This window comes from Pinus tabuliformis, chromosome 2_1 (assembly GCF_031772625.1).
Source record: "Pinus tabuliformis cultivar Carrire ecotype Pingquan chromosome 2_1, CPIR1, whole genome shotgun sequence".
Lineage (NCBI taxonomy): Eukaryota > Viridiplantae > Streptophyta > Pinopsida > Pinales > Pinaceae > Pinus > Pinus tabuliformis.
Window position 1 is genome coordinate 991,962,374 of NC_142299.1, and position 16,099 is coordinate 991,978,472.

At 40.9% G+C, this 16,099-nt stretch overlaps 1 protein-coding gene across 1 annotated transcript in view; it reads left to right on the plus strand.

Annotated features, from left to right (window-relative positions):
* The window catches only part of LOC149203967 (endo-1,3;1,4-beta-D-glucanase-like), a 130,299-nt gene extending 119,058 nt beyond the window's left edge, over nucleotides 1-11,241 (plus strand). The window contains exon 7 of the mRNA XM_089403634.1: nucleotides 10,930-11,241. Coding sequence (XP_089259760.1) covers nucleotides 10,930-11,070 — 141 coding nt within the window. The 3' untranslated portion in view covers nucleotides 11,071-11,241. The remainder of the gene's footprint in view (nucleotides 1-10,929) is intronic.
* The last annotated feature ends 4,858 nt before the right edge of the window (nucleotides 11,242-16,099 follow it).

The following is a 16,099-nucleotide window of genomic DNA, read 5'->3' on the forward strand; positions in this document are numbered from 1 at the left end:
GTGTCTAATTGGAGATACATCCAAGTTGCTCAATGGATCTTTACAAGTATTATTTAGTTGAAGAGGGATGATATGCTTATCTCCAGGGGTTCTCCCTGATTCTTTGTGTCCTTTTCTTGATACACGGGATCTTCTATGAGATGCCCTTCTTGAGATATCTCTACTTCCTCTAGCATTGTTAGATCCATGTCCATGCCGCAATGGTCTTTGTATTTGAGTCAAACTTGGAACTAGTATAGCATTCATATGGTTTTGCCTCTCGAGATTTGATCATTCTTGCATTGTCTGCTTGGAAACATTGGATTTCAACCCTTAAACTCCTCATTGTTTCCACAAGATCTTGAGGTTCCATCAAGTTTCTGTGCTCATTGGATTCTATCTAACATTTCCTATATTTGTGAAAATTCGGAAACCCCGAATCACTACTGCAACAACTGATTATATTTCTCCTACTGAATCAAGTTATTTACAGTATTATACAATAAACATCGAAACAAATACAACTGTAGCCTTCACAACTTAAATAATATGTGGAAACAAGAACTGAGCAAGAAAGAAATAGCACACACAAGTGACACCGTTATTTTTGGACAAATGTCACCGGAAAAACCTAATGTGGGAAAACAGGTGCAACGACTGAGGGTTTGTATTATTATGCAATAGTTTTTGAATACAATCTTTGGATGCCTTACTGGCTATCAGATACAGAGAATCTCACTGGTAGAGAAATTAGTGAGAAATACCTCACAATATCACTGGCTAACCGACACTAATCTAGGCCCTGGATGGCAAGCCCAACGCTGGCTTTGCGCAACCTCTGCATCAACCTCTCTGGGGTCTGTGCAACCTCTTCCACGGATCTTCTGCTGTCTGGAACTTCATTCCTCTGGCTCTCCGGCCTCACACCCCGGCTTCTGGCTCTGGAACTCGACTTCCCAGCTAAATCTCAAACTCCCTCTGCGTGGCACTGCGTTGCCTCTTCTAGATCTCTCTTTGCTTTCTCTGCAATGTATCCCCGGATCAGGAAACTCTCCAACCAGAAAACTATCCCTGCCCCTCACTGCAAGAAATCTCCTCGATGACTTCTCCGGCAACTGCTGCACTGCTCTCTTGAGAAATCGATTTCTTGATCTCACTCAATGTGTTTTCCAAATGCCCATCGAGCCTATTCTTATATTCCTCTCGTTGATCAATCAACGACCCAGATTAGATTATAATCGATGGCTGAGATCATTTTGACTTGATCCTCGTCTTCTTCTAGAAGTCTCAACCTCAGTTTAATTAATACCCTTTAATTATTTTAATTTCCTAAGTTTAGACTTAGGCATCCATTAAAAATATTTAATTATTTTAATAAAATTGTCTCCAGGTGGAATATTCCAAAACAATTTCTGGGTATTCTGGAATACATGTGTCCTAGCCTTCCTGCTAATTTTGAGGCTTAGAGCACATCCGATGCTACCAGAAATCAACACTCCCTCTTAGCGAGGAATGTGCTCTAGTAATGCAACCTGCTGAAGCATCACCCTGACTTTGTAACATCTCCCTCTGCGTCGCTGATGTCTGACATCACTGCCCACCAACTACTGCGCAAATGTTGCATCTGTGCTACTGCTGACTCTGCATGCTGCTGCCAACTTCATCTGCACTGTTGCTGACTCTGCATGCTGCTGCCAACTTCATCTGCACTGCAACTCTGCTCCAACTGCTGCTACTGCCTTCTGCAACAATTGCAACGGAAAAACATCCAAAATACTGAACAAGTGTTCAACATGATGCATCTGTTGCTGGAGTTCTGACTGCTGCTAGTCTCTGCACTGACCCTTTGAAGTCTCTGTGTTGCTGCTGACTCTGCACTGTGCCAATTGCATTGTTGCCAACTCTGCTCTGCGCTGCTTAGTCTCTGGCGCTCCTAGCTACTGCAACTGTCACTCTGACACTCCTCTGCACAAACTGACACTGGTCCATCCTGATACTTCTAATATGGGCTCCTGTAGCAAGGTATTGATCCAAGAGGTGGACTCCTCAAGGATCCTGCCCATCTATAATTCTTTCGAACTACAGTACTAGATCACCCCACCTCTCCCCTGGAGGTATCTGGGTAATCATGGCAAACTCCTCCTCCTCGATCTTAGTAGTTGCAGCCTGCAGATCATGTTTCTCGTCCTTGTCCTTCTTCTTGAGAGGACACTGTGTAGCGTAGTGACCAAATTCACCACATCGGAAACATTTGATCTTTGAGATGTCCTTCCGCCTCTGCTTATCCTGCTGCCCCTTTGATGCAAGGGCTGCATTCTATTCCTCCTCATTGGGCTTCGTCCCACTGCTGTTGCTGCTATCAAGTTTGCAATTGACTAAGTCTCGCCTCAACTCTACTTGTGAAAGAGTGGCCCACATCCCTTCCCAATTCGACAATCTCTTTGCCCAGCATACTCTGGACAAACACTTGCCATTCTTCTGAGACTGAATTCAAGGCCAACCTCAACATCTCGGTGGGTTGAGGCGCTGATCCTATAATTGCAAATGAGTCTTGAACCTCTTGAAGCTTCGATAGGAACGGATCAATGCGTTCCCCCTTCTGCATCCTCGTGGATCTCATTTTCTCCTCCAAGTACATCTTCCATTGCTTGGAAGATTCCTGATACAACATAGCCAAGGCATCTCACATCCCCTTGGTAGTCCCTTTGCCAGTAATGTGACATGCAACATGATCCCTCACTCCATCGAGGATCAATTGCTTGGCCTTCGCCATTTCAGCGTTGTACTTCTTGAGTGGATCCGCATCTGTAGGTTTAGCTACCACACTATCGACATAGGCTTTGAGATTATGCTCATCCAGAAGGCAGGAGATCCTAGCCTTCCAAATCACATAGTTGGATGCTCCATCCAACCGATCTTGATCTCTCAGCCCATTAGCTGCCATCTTTGCAAACAAAATGTCAAACTGCCTCCTCTCTCCTTTGCGCTGCTGCTAGGTTGGCCTACACACTCCCTGCTGGAGTTCGTAGCTCTGCTCCTTTCTACTGCTGCTCAACAATTGAGAAATCGAATTCCCTGGTTAGGAATTCTCTGAGGAAGAAATTCCCTCAAAAGGTGTCTCCTTCCTTCTTCTGACGTTTTTCTGCCCCAGCAATTGCTACAGAAAACTGTGTCTCACCTGAAGACTTCTCAGCTTTGGATCTGCTACTGCGCTGCTCCCTCTGCCACTGACAAATCACGAACTAGAAATCTTACCTCTCTGTCAACTCACTCAGAGAGAGATTTTCCTCAAGAATCTTTACCTCCTGGCTTGGACTCCACAATCCTTCCGGGGATTCGATCTGCTGCCTACGCAACACTTCGATATCCCTCCTAATCATCAACGCTAGGTTCTTTCGGTCTACTCTCTTGCTTCACCTTGTTGATTTGGGATAGCATCGGATATGCTCTAGCCACAAAATTTGGTGGAGAGGTTGGGGAACATGAGATCTCCAATACCCAAAAAGGGTTTGGGCAGAGTCTAAATAGTTCAGGAGATATTAAAATAATTAATATTTTTAATGGAGTCCCTAAGTCTAAACTTAGGGAAATTAAAATATTAATGTGAATTAAGATAAAACTGTGTTAGAATGGTCCAAAAGACACGAATCAAGTCAGATCTAATCTTAGCCGTTGATTAGGGACTTAATTTCGGCTGTTGATATGTCAACGAGAAAAGTATAAGAGGAGGCTTGAGGGTCACTTGGAGAACACACCAGATGATCAGTCATTCTATTCTCTAGAGCGGGGTTTGCTAAGAGAGATAGAATTAGTGATCGGAGTTGCAGCTGAGGGGCATTGAGTATAGAGAGACAGAGAGGCAGAGATAGTGCTGGGAGAGCAGTGCAGGAGCTAGAGAGAGTGACACAGTAGCAGCTAGGGCTCACGCAGGGCCACGCAGAGGCAGCCAGGAGTTGCGCAGTGCTTTAGAGAGGCCAGCGTTGCTGACGCAGAGGGCCAGAAGGTTGACGCAGACCCATTCAGGGTGACGCAGGGCTAGCACTGGGCAGAGAGAGGCTGACGCAGTCCAAAAAGGCAGACACTGGGGTTTCTAGGGCAGATTGGGGCTGAGGAGCTGCCGGAAGGTTTATCCGGGGTTTCAGCCGGGACATTTGTCTCACATTGAGAGGTACTATTGCCAAGGAAATTCTCTGTTGGGTAAGCCGGATTTGGCACCCAGATTGTACTCTGAAATTGCTTAATAAGAAAACCCTCAGATCGCTGCATCGGTTTTCCATTGGGTTTTTCCGGGGACATTGGTCTAAAAATAACGGTGTCATTTGGTGTGATTGTTTCTGTTTCCTTCAGTCGATGATCTATAATATGTTGAGTATGCATTAGTATTTATTTTCAGTATTTACTTTGTAAATAACTTGTTAAGTAACGGGACAAGTAGGTAGGAATAAATCAGTAAAGTGCATGGAGGGTTTCTAACTGGTAGACTTAGAAACTTCAACATGGTATCAGAGCGTGGTTGCAGATCAGAGGAGAACTGAGGACATCAGCCGAGCGGAGCAATAGCAGCAAAAAACAGCTGTCCCGAGGTGACAAAAGCTATTTCTAGCGGAGCAGCAACAAGGGAAGGGTGACGCAGTGCCTGTGTCATCAAGGGTGAGCCAAGAAGAGGCAATGCAGAGGCTAAGGGTGGAAAAGGGAGACTCACGCAGAGCCATGTAGAGGCTAGGAGGGCTAACATAGTTGGCTGAGGAGGCTGGGTTGCTGGTGTCGGGATTGAGCAGAGCCTAGGAGCTCTCACCTTCAGGTTGCTGGGGTTTAGGAGGTTGTGGGAAAGTTGCAGAGTGGAGCTGGTGAGGTACTGTAGTCAGAACAACACCTGATAAGGCAAGGCCAAGGGGAGGGAGTTGCTACCGAGGGTTTCTAGTCAAGAAATCCGGATCAATGGTGCGGTTGCACAGACGATCAGAGTAGGGGGCATCTCGACATCGACAGAAGGATTTCCAGGAGAGAAATCGAGACTCAGAGGGAGTCTCATCGAGAACTTCTAGGAGGGAAGTAGAAGAGCATCATGGCACTACATGGAGTAAGAGACTAGGATAGGCTGGACGGAGCGTCAAACTTCGCAGTCTAGAAGGCTAGAATCTTATCCGTACTTGACAGAAATCGTGTCAAGCACTTCGCCTTGAAGACGATAGCTATCCCGGTCAACCCAGCTGAGAACGACAAGTACGAGGAGGCAATGGCGAGGGCCAAGAGCATCATCCTAGATGGGGTCAAGGACCATGTAGTACAACACATTGCCGAGAAGGAAACGACAAATGAGATGTGGGAGACCCTAAAGAAATTGTACCAGCATAATTCTGTGTAGAGAAGAATGTTACTAGAGAATCAGTTGAGGTCATATCAGATGAAGAAGGGAGAACCGATTGACACCTTCCTCGGAGGATTGAATGAGATCCGAGATCAGTTGACTGCGATAGAAGCCGCGCCGGATCAGAGATTGATGGTAAGGACAACCCTGAATGATGTCTCAGAAGACTGGGAGGTATTTGTCTAGAGTATACTGGGCAAAGGGACACTTCCACCTTGGAATGAGATGTGGGCGGCGCTTCGCCAAGAAGAGATCATATGACAGTCAAAGGTGGGAAGCAGTGGCAAGGGGATCAGAGTCAAGCAAGAGGAGGAGGATGTTGCCCTAGCATCTGAGGGAAAGCAAGAAAAGCGGAAGAAGAAGGATCTGTCCAAGATCAAGTGCTTCCACCATGGGGGGCTGGGTCATTATGCGACCCAGTGCCCAAGGAAGAAGAGTAAGGGAGAGCCTTCCGAGACTAAGGCAACGCCAACAAGGGCAGAGAAGGAAGTATTGACAGACGATGACTGTGCCATGAGTGCACACGCACCACTTGAGCGGAAGTAGGGAGACATCGAGCTGTAGTCAGGCATACTACAGGCGATGAGGGGCAAGATCCTTGAGGCACCTAGCTTCTTGGATGAGACCTTGCTACGGGAGCCCCGAAGAGGAGTAGCAGGACTAGATGATGTGGGTAGAGATGGATGCGGATGGAGCAACAGAGAGAGATACAGTGCAAGAGTCCCGAGACAGCGTGAGGCTAGTAGGCTGCAGCAGTGCGAGAGGCACAGGAGTGTTGCACCAGTGCAGGATGGCACAGAGAGGGGTGCAACGGTGCGAGATGCAGGGAGTTGTTGCAGCAGCGCAGAGGTCAGAGAGGGAGCACTTGTCAGCGGTAGAGGGAGCTTCAGCATCAGGAGGGTCTCTAGCCCAACAAAAAGGTTAGAGTTGGGAGATCAGTTACTTACTTCTCAGTAACTGAGTTGCAGTGAAGCTGGGTAGCACAATGCAACATGATGAGAGGAGTTGCAGTGCGGATGCAGTGTTGGGAGAAAGGACCATTGGCAGCACGGATGCAGAGGGAGTTGTCGTATAGATGCAACAATGGTAGTGGCAGAACCATGGGCAACAGTGCAGGATATAACAGTGTAGAGGATGGTGGGCAGCAGGCCTAGCATCAGCACAGGGACCGATGTTGGATGATCAGAGTAATGCTCAGTGAAGAGTATTACTAGAGCACAGTCCTCGCTAAGAGGGAATGTTGATTTGGGGTAGCATCGGATGTGCTCTAGCCACGAAATTTGGTAGAGAGGTTGGGGCACATGAGATCTCCAATACCCATAAAGGGTTTGGGCAAATTCTAAACAGTTCAGGAGATATTAAAATAATTAATATTTTTAGTGGAGTCCCTAAGTCTAAACTTAGGGAAATTAAAATACTAATGTGAATTAATATAAAATTGTATTAGAATGGTCCAAAAGACATGGATCAAGTCAGATCTAATCTTAGCCGTTGATTAGGGACTTAATCTCGGCTGTTGATATGTCAACGAGAAAAGTATAAGAGGAGGCTTGAGGGTCACTTGGAGAACACACCAGATGATCAGTCATTCTATTCTTTAGAGCAGGGTTTGCTAAGAGAGATAGAATTAGTGTTTGGAGTTGTAGCTGAGGGGCATTGAGTACAGAGAGATAGAGAGGCAGAGATAGTGCTGGGAGAGCAGCGCATGAGCCAGAGAAAGTGACGCAGTAGCAGCTAGGGCTCACACAGAGGCAGCCAAGAGTTGCGTAGTGCTTCAGAGAGGCCAGCGTTGTTGACGCAAAGGACCAGAAGGTTGACGCAGGGCCTCCTGAGGCTGACGCAGACTCATTCAGGGTGACGTAGGGCCAGCGCTGGGCAGAGAGAGGCTGGCGTAGTCCAGAAAGGCAAACGATAGGGTTTCTGGGGCATATTGGAGCTAAGGAGTTGCCGGAAGGTTTATCCAGGGTTTCAACCGAGACACTTGTCTTAGACTGAGAGGTACTACTGCCAAGGAAATTCTCTGTTGGGTAAGTCGGGTTTGGAACCCAGATTGTACTCTTAAATTACTTAGTAGGAAAACCCTCAAATCACTGCACCGGTTTTCTCGCATTGGGTTTTTCCAGGGACATTGTTCCAAAAATAACAGTGTCATTTGGTGTGATTGTTTCTGTTTCCTTCAGTTGATGATCTGTAATATTTTGAGAACGCACTAGTGTTTATTTTCAGTATTTACTTTGTAAATAACTTGTTAAGTAACGGAACAAATAGGTAGGAATAAATCAGTAAAGTGCGTGGAAGGTTTCTAACTAGTAGACTTAGAAAATTCAACACACCTGCGCTTTGATACCATGTGAAAATTCGGAAACCCCGAATCACTACTGCAACAACTGATTGTATTTCTCCTACTGAATCAAGTTATTTACAGTGTTATACGGTAAACATCGACATAAATACCATTGCAGCCTTCACAACTTAAATAATATGCGGAAACAAGAACTGAGCAAGAAAGAATTAGCACACGCAAGTGACATTGTTATTTTTGGACAAATGTCCCTAGAAAAACCCAATGCGGGAAAACCGTTGCAGCAGCTGAGGGTTTGTATTATTATGCAGTAGTTTCTGAATACAATCTTTGGATATGTCTCACTGGCTATCGAATATAGAGAATCTGATTGGTAGTGTAATTAGTGAGAAATACCTCACACTATCATTGGCTAAACAACACTGATCCAGGCCCTGGATAGTTGGCCCCACGCTGACTCTGCGTCAGCCTCTCTAGGGTCTGTGTCACCTCTTCCACGGATCTCCTGTTGTCTGGAACTTCATTCCTCTGGCCCTCCGGTCTCACACCTCGGCTTCTGGCTCTAGAACTCGACTTCCCAGCTGAATCTCAGAGTCCCTTTGAAGCTCTGTGTGGCACTGCGCTGCCTCTTCTGGAGCTCTCTCTGCCTTCTCTGCAATGTATCCATGGATCAGGAAACTCTCCAACCAAAAATCTATCCCTGCTCCTCACTGCAAGAAATCTCTTGAATGACTTCTCCGACAATTGCTGCGGTGCTCTCTTGAGAAATCGATTTCTTGATTTCACTTGATGTGTTTTCCAAATGCCCATCAAGCCTCTTCTTATAATCCTCTTGTTGATCAATCAACGGCCTAGATTAGATTCTGATCAATGGCTTAGATCATTTTGACTTGATCCTCGTCTTCTTCTAGCAGTTTCACTCCCAGTTTAATTAGTACCCTTTAATTATTTTAATTTCCTAAGTTTAAACTTAGGCATCCATAAAAAATAATTAATTATTTTAATAAAACTGTTTCCTGGTGGAATTTCTCAAAATGATTTTTGGGTATTTTGGAATACATGCGTCCTAGCCTCCCTGCAAATTTTGAGGCTTAGAGCACATCTGATGCTACCAGAAATCAACAATATTGACATCCACTCTCACAACATTGTCCTTGTGCTCTTATGGATGATGTGTATTTTCAATCTTTCTTCTTTAAGGATCTTAATCTTTGAATGTGTCTTTACTCTCTCTAATACAATGTTGTATCCATGGAAGTGTTCATGTGACACATCATTAGACAACCTTTCATCATATACAACTTTTTAGAGGTTTTAAATGTAATCTAGAACTGATGTATATTGACAATTTTTTGTCAAATCAGTCCTGCAGGCTCTGTTCTTCTCATTTTCTGGAAAAATCAGGAGTAACTTTCTTGAAACTGAATCTTGCTCACTATTCTCGTTTGGAATAGGTTTTGCCTCTTTTGAGAAATGACAACTGATCACTTTTTGCAATACTTATCCTTGGATGAAATAAGTGTAAAACAAAATTTCTACATGGACAAGGTTTCCTAGATTATTGAAATAACCAGTTGTTGGCTTGAAATAATTTTTCCACAGTGCGGTCTTGGGTCACTTTTCCTGAAAATACGCTTCTAAAATGTCAAAGAGTGTCCCAGAATAGAGAATTTAGCCCAATTTTTACAATTTCACCCAGAATTCATCCATGAAATAGTTTTATCGTGCTTGCCCAAATTCCTTATTGTCCAAGTTTCATCTAACCAGGTTGTAGGTAGAGACAATGGTCTCATACTCTAAAAGCTGTTTTTTTGCCAATTTCCTCATTCAAGACCAAAACTTAAAACCTAAGCTCAAGGGTATTTTTATGGAAACTGTCACTGTAAAGGGACCCCTGAACTGTCAGTGCCATCTGAATCTGTATGCTCAAGTTATGACAAACACAATTTTGGTTTTAGATTTGAAAGATAAACCAGAGGTGATCCTTCAATATAATCAAAGGTCACTTTAGAAGATGCAGGCACTCCAAGAAAATTTTGACCAGGTTTTGGTGAATAAAGGTAAAGAAAATTCTCATCTTAAGGATAATAGTCTTTGCCTGCTTATTCAAATCAAATTTTCATTACATAAATTGATAAATTAAAATGTGAAGTAACAAGATATCAATCTTAAAAGCAATTTCAACAGAAAAATCAAGATCTCAAAAAGAAATTCATCAATGATCTACCAAAGAAAATTGAAGGAATTTCTTCTCTCAGAAATCATAGTCAAAGCTTGCTTGTGCAAATCAAGAAGCTAATAAAAAAAGAGAGGATGCAACAAGAAAAAGTGGAACAACTTACCAACAAATGTTCTTTGATCAACAAGGAAACAGTGTCGTTTCCAGTTGATTTTGGGATATTTTCAAATGTTTAAGTACAAACATGGGATATAGTAAACCTTAACAAATCAAAGTGTTTCTACCAATATAATTTCAATGATCAACAAAATGATAAAACTGTATGTAGAAGATATAATACCAAAAGTGAATTAATAAAAACTAAAATTATGATAAAGAAAATTCAAGTTACAAGGAAACCTTTTCCACATCCCCTAATCACAGGAACTGTCACTTTTGCTCTAAACAGGGAAAATATTTAACCTATATTCCAAAGAAGATCAATTTTAATGTAATTCAATCAATGATTCTTGGAATCACAATATATTAAGTTCTATTCATGAACCCTGTAAACAGAGTTCCACAGAAGATTGAACTAGGGTGGAGTAAGCTTTCAACAATATGACAATTATGTCTAGCATTTCAAAAAGCGTACTGCCTTGTTTCTTTTAGTATGAGACATTGGGAGCATAGCATTAGGGAAAGCATTACATGCAAGAACAAAGACAGGTTTTGAATACTTTGAGGAAAAAATATCCTTGAAAGGGAAGACAATGTAACAAACATAAGTTCATAGAACACTAACAGTAATAATGTATTCAAAGGGAACATCTCTAGAAGGCATGTCTATTCAATGTATGTTTATATACAATGTGACATACTATTGTATCAACTCGCTTATTCAATATCACTTGTATATTTTTTTACCTATATGGATTCTTTCATGTTATCCTTGTTATGTTGGACATTTTCCCTTAAATGAACTATTGTCATCAAAGGCATTGCTTTTATTTGTTACATTCAACATTGTCTTTCTCCTTTTGTGCAGAAAATGCTTCTTTCTTCCCCTGGGTTGTTAGATGAACATACTTGGGTAACTCTTTAGCCTGTTGCTTGTTGCAGGTAGATAGCTTTGTCAAAATTTATCCCGGGGTTGCTCATGGTTGGACTGTAAGATACGATGAGAATGATGAAGTTGCTGTAAAGAATGCGGAAGAGGCTCATGTGAAAATGCTAGAATGGTTCAATAAATATCTAAATTGATAAGATACATCTATATATTAGAACATATTTATGTTCATGTCTGGATGGGATCACTTTTGATTTATTATTACAAAATAACTCGATGGAATATATACATGTTACTCATAAAATGGTGTACTTATTTTCCATTAGCATCCCTTATAAGGTATTTCAGTCGACTTCTTGTGGTTCTGTCTTGATATTTATTTCGTTTCTCCATTATTATGTCTTCCAAAACATGATGTATGAAATGTCTTGGAAGCAAGCATAGTAATAAATACCGTACGTTATAGATTGCAAGAGAACTTGATTTTCACTTAACTGGGTTTTTGTCTTGGTAATAAACATTGCTTCACATGGTTGATTAGTTTTTCATCTATATTTACAGAACTATGGCAATATTTGTTTAATTTTCATACCACTTCATGAATTGAAAAGCTCCACTTTAATATCAGAAAGAAACCCGATTTATGGCGTACGTCATTATATAGCATTATTACTCATGCATACAGCCGAAATTTGTCTTAAAAGAGGTTGGCTCTGAATATTTATGGACAGAATAATTGAATCGATCTTACTAAATTCAATTTTGCTGATGATGTTTCCTACTTATGTTAGGCACCCTCCACATTGAGGAAGAGAAGGAGAAAGAAAGAAATTATTTTAACGTCCACGAGGCTAAAGATAGCCTATGGGATAGATTGCTTGTTCATCTGCTTGATGTATTCAGCCCTTTTTTCGTGAAGCTTCACAATAAATGCTCTCAATTTCTCGACAAACCCCTCGCTAAATAGATTATCCCAAGAGCTAGCTGCCAAACATATCTGTATAACCTTCCTTGTTGTCTTTGAAGGCCTCACATTCTAAAATGAAATGTTTTTTTGTTTCCACTTTTCCAGAAGAACAAAAAATGCATACTCTTTCTTCCAACACTTTTTTTTGGCCTTTTCCAGCGCCTTGTTTCACAACGGAGTTGATGAGAATTAGTCCTTAACTGAGCAATAAGAATTTTGGCTCTCCAAGAGATATTGGCCTCTATGTATGCTTTTGGTTGATGACTATGAGTGGGATTAAACACAATTAAACACTTCAATATAGTATTTTTTTCTTTCTTCCTAGTTCTTTATCCCAAGTACGCTTGTGGAACTTATCCATAACAAAAGATTTTATCTCTTTGTTGTTTATGGGACACGCGTTCAAACAAATACTCCATTTACTAAACCATTTGTTATTTTGTTGCATCAAAGTTTTAGTGTTTTTTTTTTTTTTTTGGTAATTGGTCTGTTGCACAATCTGTTACTAAAAACAACCTTAGGCCATCTACCCTCTTCCATTTGCTCAATAAGTTTTTTTCATAGTTCTTATGTCTTTATTGGTTGTGTTTACCAATTTCTTGTATGCTCTCTATATTGTTAATATGCCTTCTTTATTACATATGTACCTCCATGGGAGCTCAACATAAGCCCCTCTGTCTTACCATGATTTTAGAGACATGCATGTTGTTATGACAATGTGATTTAACATTTGTTATTTGGGTCGCACTATGCATTCATCATTTTGTTTTGTTTCTTAAAATGAATTGAGATCTTGCAGTCTTGCATATGCATTTATTTTAATTCTTAGTTAAATACATGATGATTCTTCCTCTTGGTCTAATATGCCCTCTTTGTTAGACTTCTTAGGTGGCCGATTTTTTATGTAGATGGTATTTTAGAGCTTATAGTTGCAGTGAAAAGTAATGTTAAGATTTAGACCAAGGGTTAGGACGGGTGATAGACATGAATAATAGGGGTGAAACCACTTGAAATGTCCTCATAATGTGAAGATGCCGATTTTTCATTTTGGTGGCATATCAAAGCTTTGATTTTTGTGGTGTGATTGGAGGAGCTACTTCATTCAAATCTCAAGCTTTGTGATGGTAGACATTGGAGGTAGTCCCTTATGAGTTAGGCAAGGAATGTCCTAGGGAATATAAAGCGCATAGTAATGGATGTGATTTTGCATTTATATCAAGTTTTTCTTTTCTATCATGATGAAAGTTGTTCAAAATTTAAACATATTATGAACATGGACTAAAACCAGAGGTAAATACATAGATATGAGAAAATGATAATACATATCATTACATTAGACTCAATGATAATACATGCATGCTGTTATGACAATGTGATTTAGCATTTGTTATTTGGGTCGCACTATGCATTCGTCATTTTGTTTTCTTTCTTAAAATGAATTGAGATCTCGCAGTCTTGCATATGCATTTATTTTAATTCGTGGTTAAACAAATGATGATTCTTCCTCTTGGTCTAATATGCCTTCTTTGTTAGACTTCTTAGGTTACAAGGTGGTTGATTGTTAATGTAGATGGTATTTTAGAGCTTATAATTGCAGTGACAAGTAATGTTAAGATTTAGACCAAGGGTTAGGACGGGTGATAGACATGAATAATAGGGGTGAAACCACTTGAAATGTCCTCATAATGTGAAGCTGCTGATTTTTCATTTTGGTGGCATATCAGAACTTTGATTTTTGTGGTGTGATTGGAGGGGCTACTTCGTTCAAAATCTCAAGCTTTGTGATCGTAGACATTGGAGGTAGTCTCTTATGAGTTAGGCAAGGAATGTCATAGGGAATATAAAGGGCATAATAATGGATGGGATTTTGCATTTATATCAAGTTTTTATTTTCTATCATGATGGAATCTGTTCAAAATTTAAATATATTATGGACATGGTATAAAACCAGAGGCAAATACATAGATATGAGAAAATGATAATACATGTCTAGATAACCTTCGGCAAAATCACATAATCAATCTTTTGTCGACGCGTTTCGAACCAACCAGTGTGGTTCATCGTCAGGACAAGTTGAAGAACTGATCTGGCTTAGCTTGATTAAATAGAGTGTGCAGAGACTCCAACGGCTATATTGCAACGGCTAATTTTGACCTGAGGATCAAAGTCAAACCACTGATTTTATTATTAATAGAAGCATATAATTCATTATTATTAGTTAATTGAATAATATAATAAATCAATTGTTTTAATATAATGGTCATTATATCTTCATATTTATTAGAAAACCTATATTTATTAATATCCCCAAATTATTTATTAATGATAATACATGTTATTACATTAGACCCAAAGATATACGGAATAGTGCAACCCACAAAGAGCATGCCCTCTTATCGATTCTTTCTTTTCCAATATAATGCACCCAACTTTCGTTCATACAATTTCTATGCTTCCTTAAACAGACTTTAAAGGAACTTTTCAGATACTTAGATATTTCACATTCTTAAAATTATAACATCATGTTACTATAAACTAGATTTAATAATACTGATGTTTTCAATACTTCTCTTTAATATATTAAATTTGAAACATGGTTACTAAGTCTCCTACGAAACTTGTCCTCTCAACCATTTTTACAAGTCATTTACTTGCAATATCACATTGGGCAATCTCCATTTGCATCTTTGGAATCACTTGTTGCATACTCAGCAGCTCCTTTCAACATCTTTTCCCCAGTTCCCCAAAAGTTAGCATTCCAACCCCTTTGCGGAAACACTTGCAATATTGGGCTCGACCATCATTTGAATCATTCACATCTTTATCAATCCCCTATCATTCTCTCAACTACCATGGTGGGTTTATCTTCTCGTCTCCACTTCATGCTTCTCACAAAGTTGTGGAACCCTTTAGAAATTCTCAATGTTTCCAAGACAAAAGTGTTGATTTGGGGTATTAGCGGATGTGCTCTAGCCATGAAATTTGGTGGAGAGGCTAAAGCACATGAGATCTCCAAGACCCAGAAATGGTTTGAGGAAATTCCACCCAGTTAGAGAGATATTAAAATAATTAATAGTTTTAATAGGGTTCCTAAGTCTAAACTTAGGAAAATTAAAATATTAATGGGTATTAATATAACGCTGGGTGAGAATGTTCTAAATGACATGGATCAAACCAAATATAATCTTAGCTATTGATTAGGGACTTAATCTCGAACGTCGAAGACTCAGTAGGAAAAGTATAGGAGGAGGCTTGAGGGTCAGTTGGAAATACACCAAGATTGATTAGTCAGTTCGATTTTCTGGAGCGGGGTTTATTGAGAAAATTTGAATAAGTGATCTGAGTTACAGTGAAGGGCAGTGAGTACATAGCAGAGAGGTAGAGATAGTGCCTGAGGGTCAGCGCAGAGGCAGTCAGAGCTATGTAGAGGCAGTAGGAGCCACACAAAGGCAACTATAGACTGCGCAGAGGCTGAGGGGCCTGCGTGGGTGACACATAAGGCCATAAAGTCGACGTAGAGAGGCAGGAGGCCGACGCAGAGGGTTCAAGAGTGATGTTGTGGCTACCAGAGCTGACGCAGAGCCGAGAGCAAGCACCAGAAGAAATTTCGTGGGGTAGACTTGCTGAATATCTGCCTCTGAGAAGAGGTATCACTGTCATGTAGAAATCTCTGTTGGGTGAGCCAGTTTGGCACCCTAGTTGTACTCAAGAAAGCTGCTTAATAATAAAACCCTAAGAACAGTTGCACCGGTTTTCCTGCATTAGGTTTTAACGGGGACAATTGTCCAAAAATCACCGTGTCCCTTGTGTGTTTGTTTATTATTTCAGTTGATGATCTGTGTATGAGTTGAGATTGCATTTGTGTTTATTTTCAGTATTTATATGGTTAAATAACTTGTTAAGGAATAAACATGTAGGTGAAATAAACCAAATAATGCAATAGGGATTTCTGATGTGTCAGACTTAAAAATTACAACATGGTATCAGAGCATTGTAGATCACAGGAGGAATGAAGGCACCAAGATAATTAGAAGTATTTGCAACAGTAGCAACTGTCTCGAGAGACAGAGCTACTCCTAAGCAGAAAGCAGTAGAGAAGGAGTGATGCAGAGGGTCTGCATCATCATTTCGAGCCAGAGAGAGGGCCAACGCAAAAGCAGTGAGAGGCAGAAGAGGCTCATGAAGAGCCACGTCATCCTGCTCAGCCAGGTAGGAGTGACGGAGTTGGCCAAAGGAGCGATTCAGCCTTGTCGGGA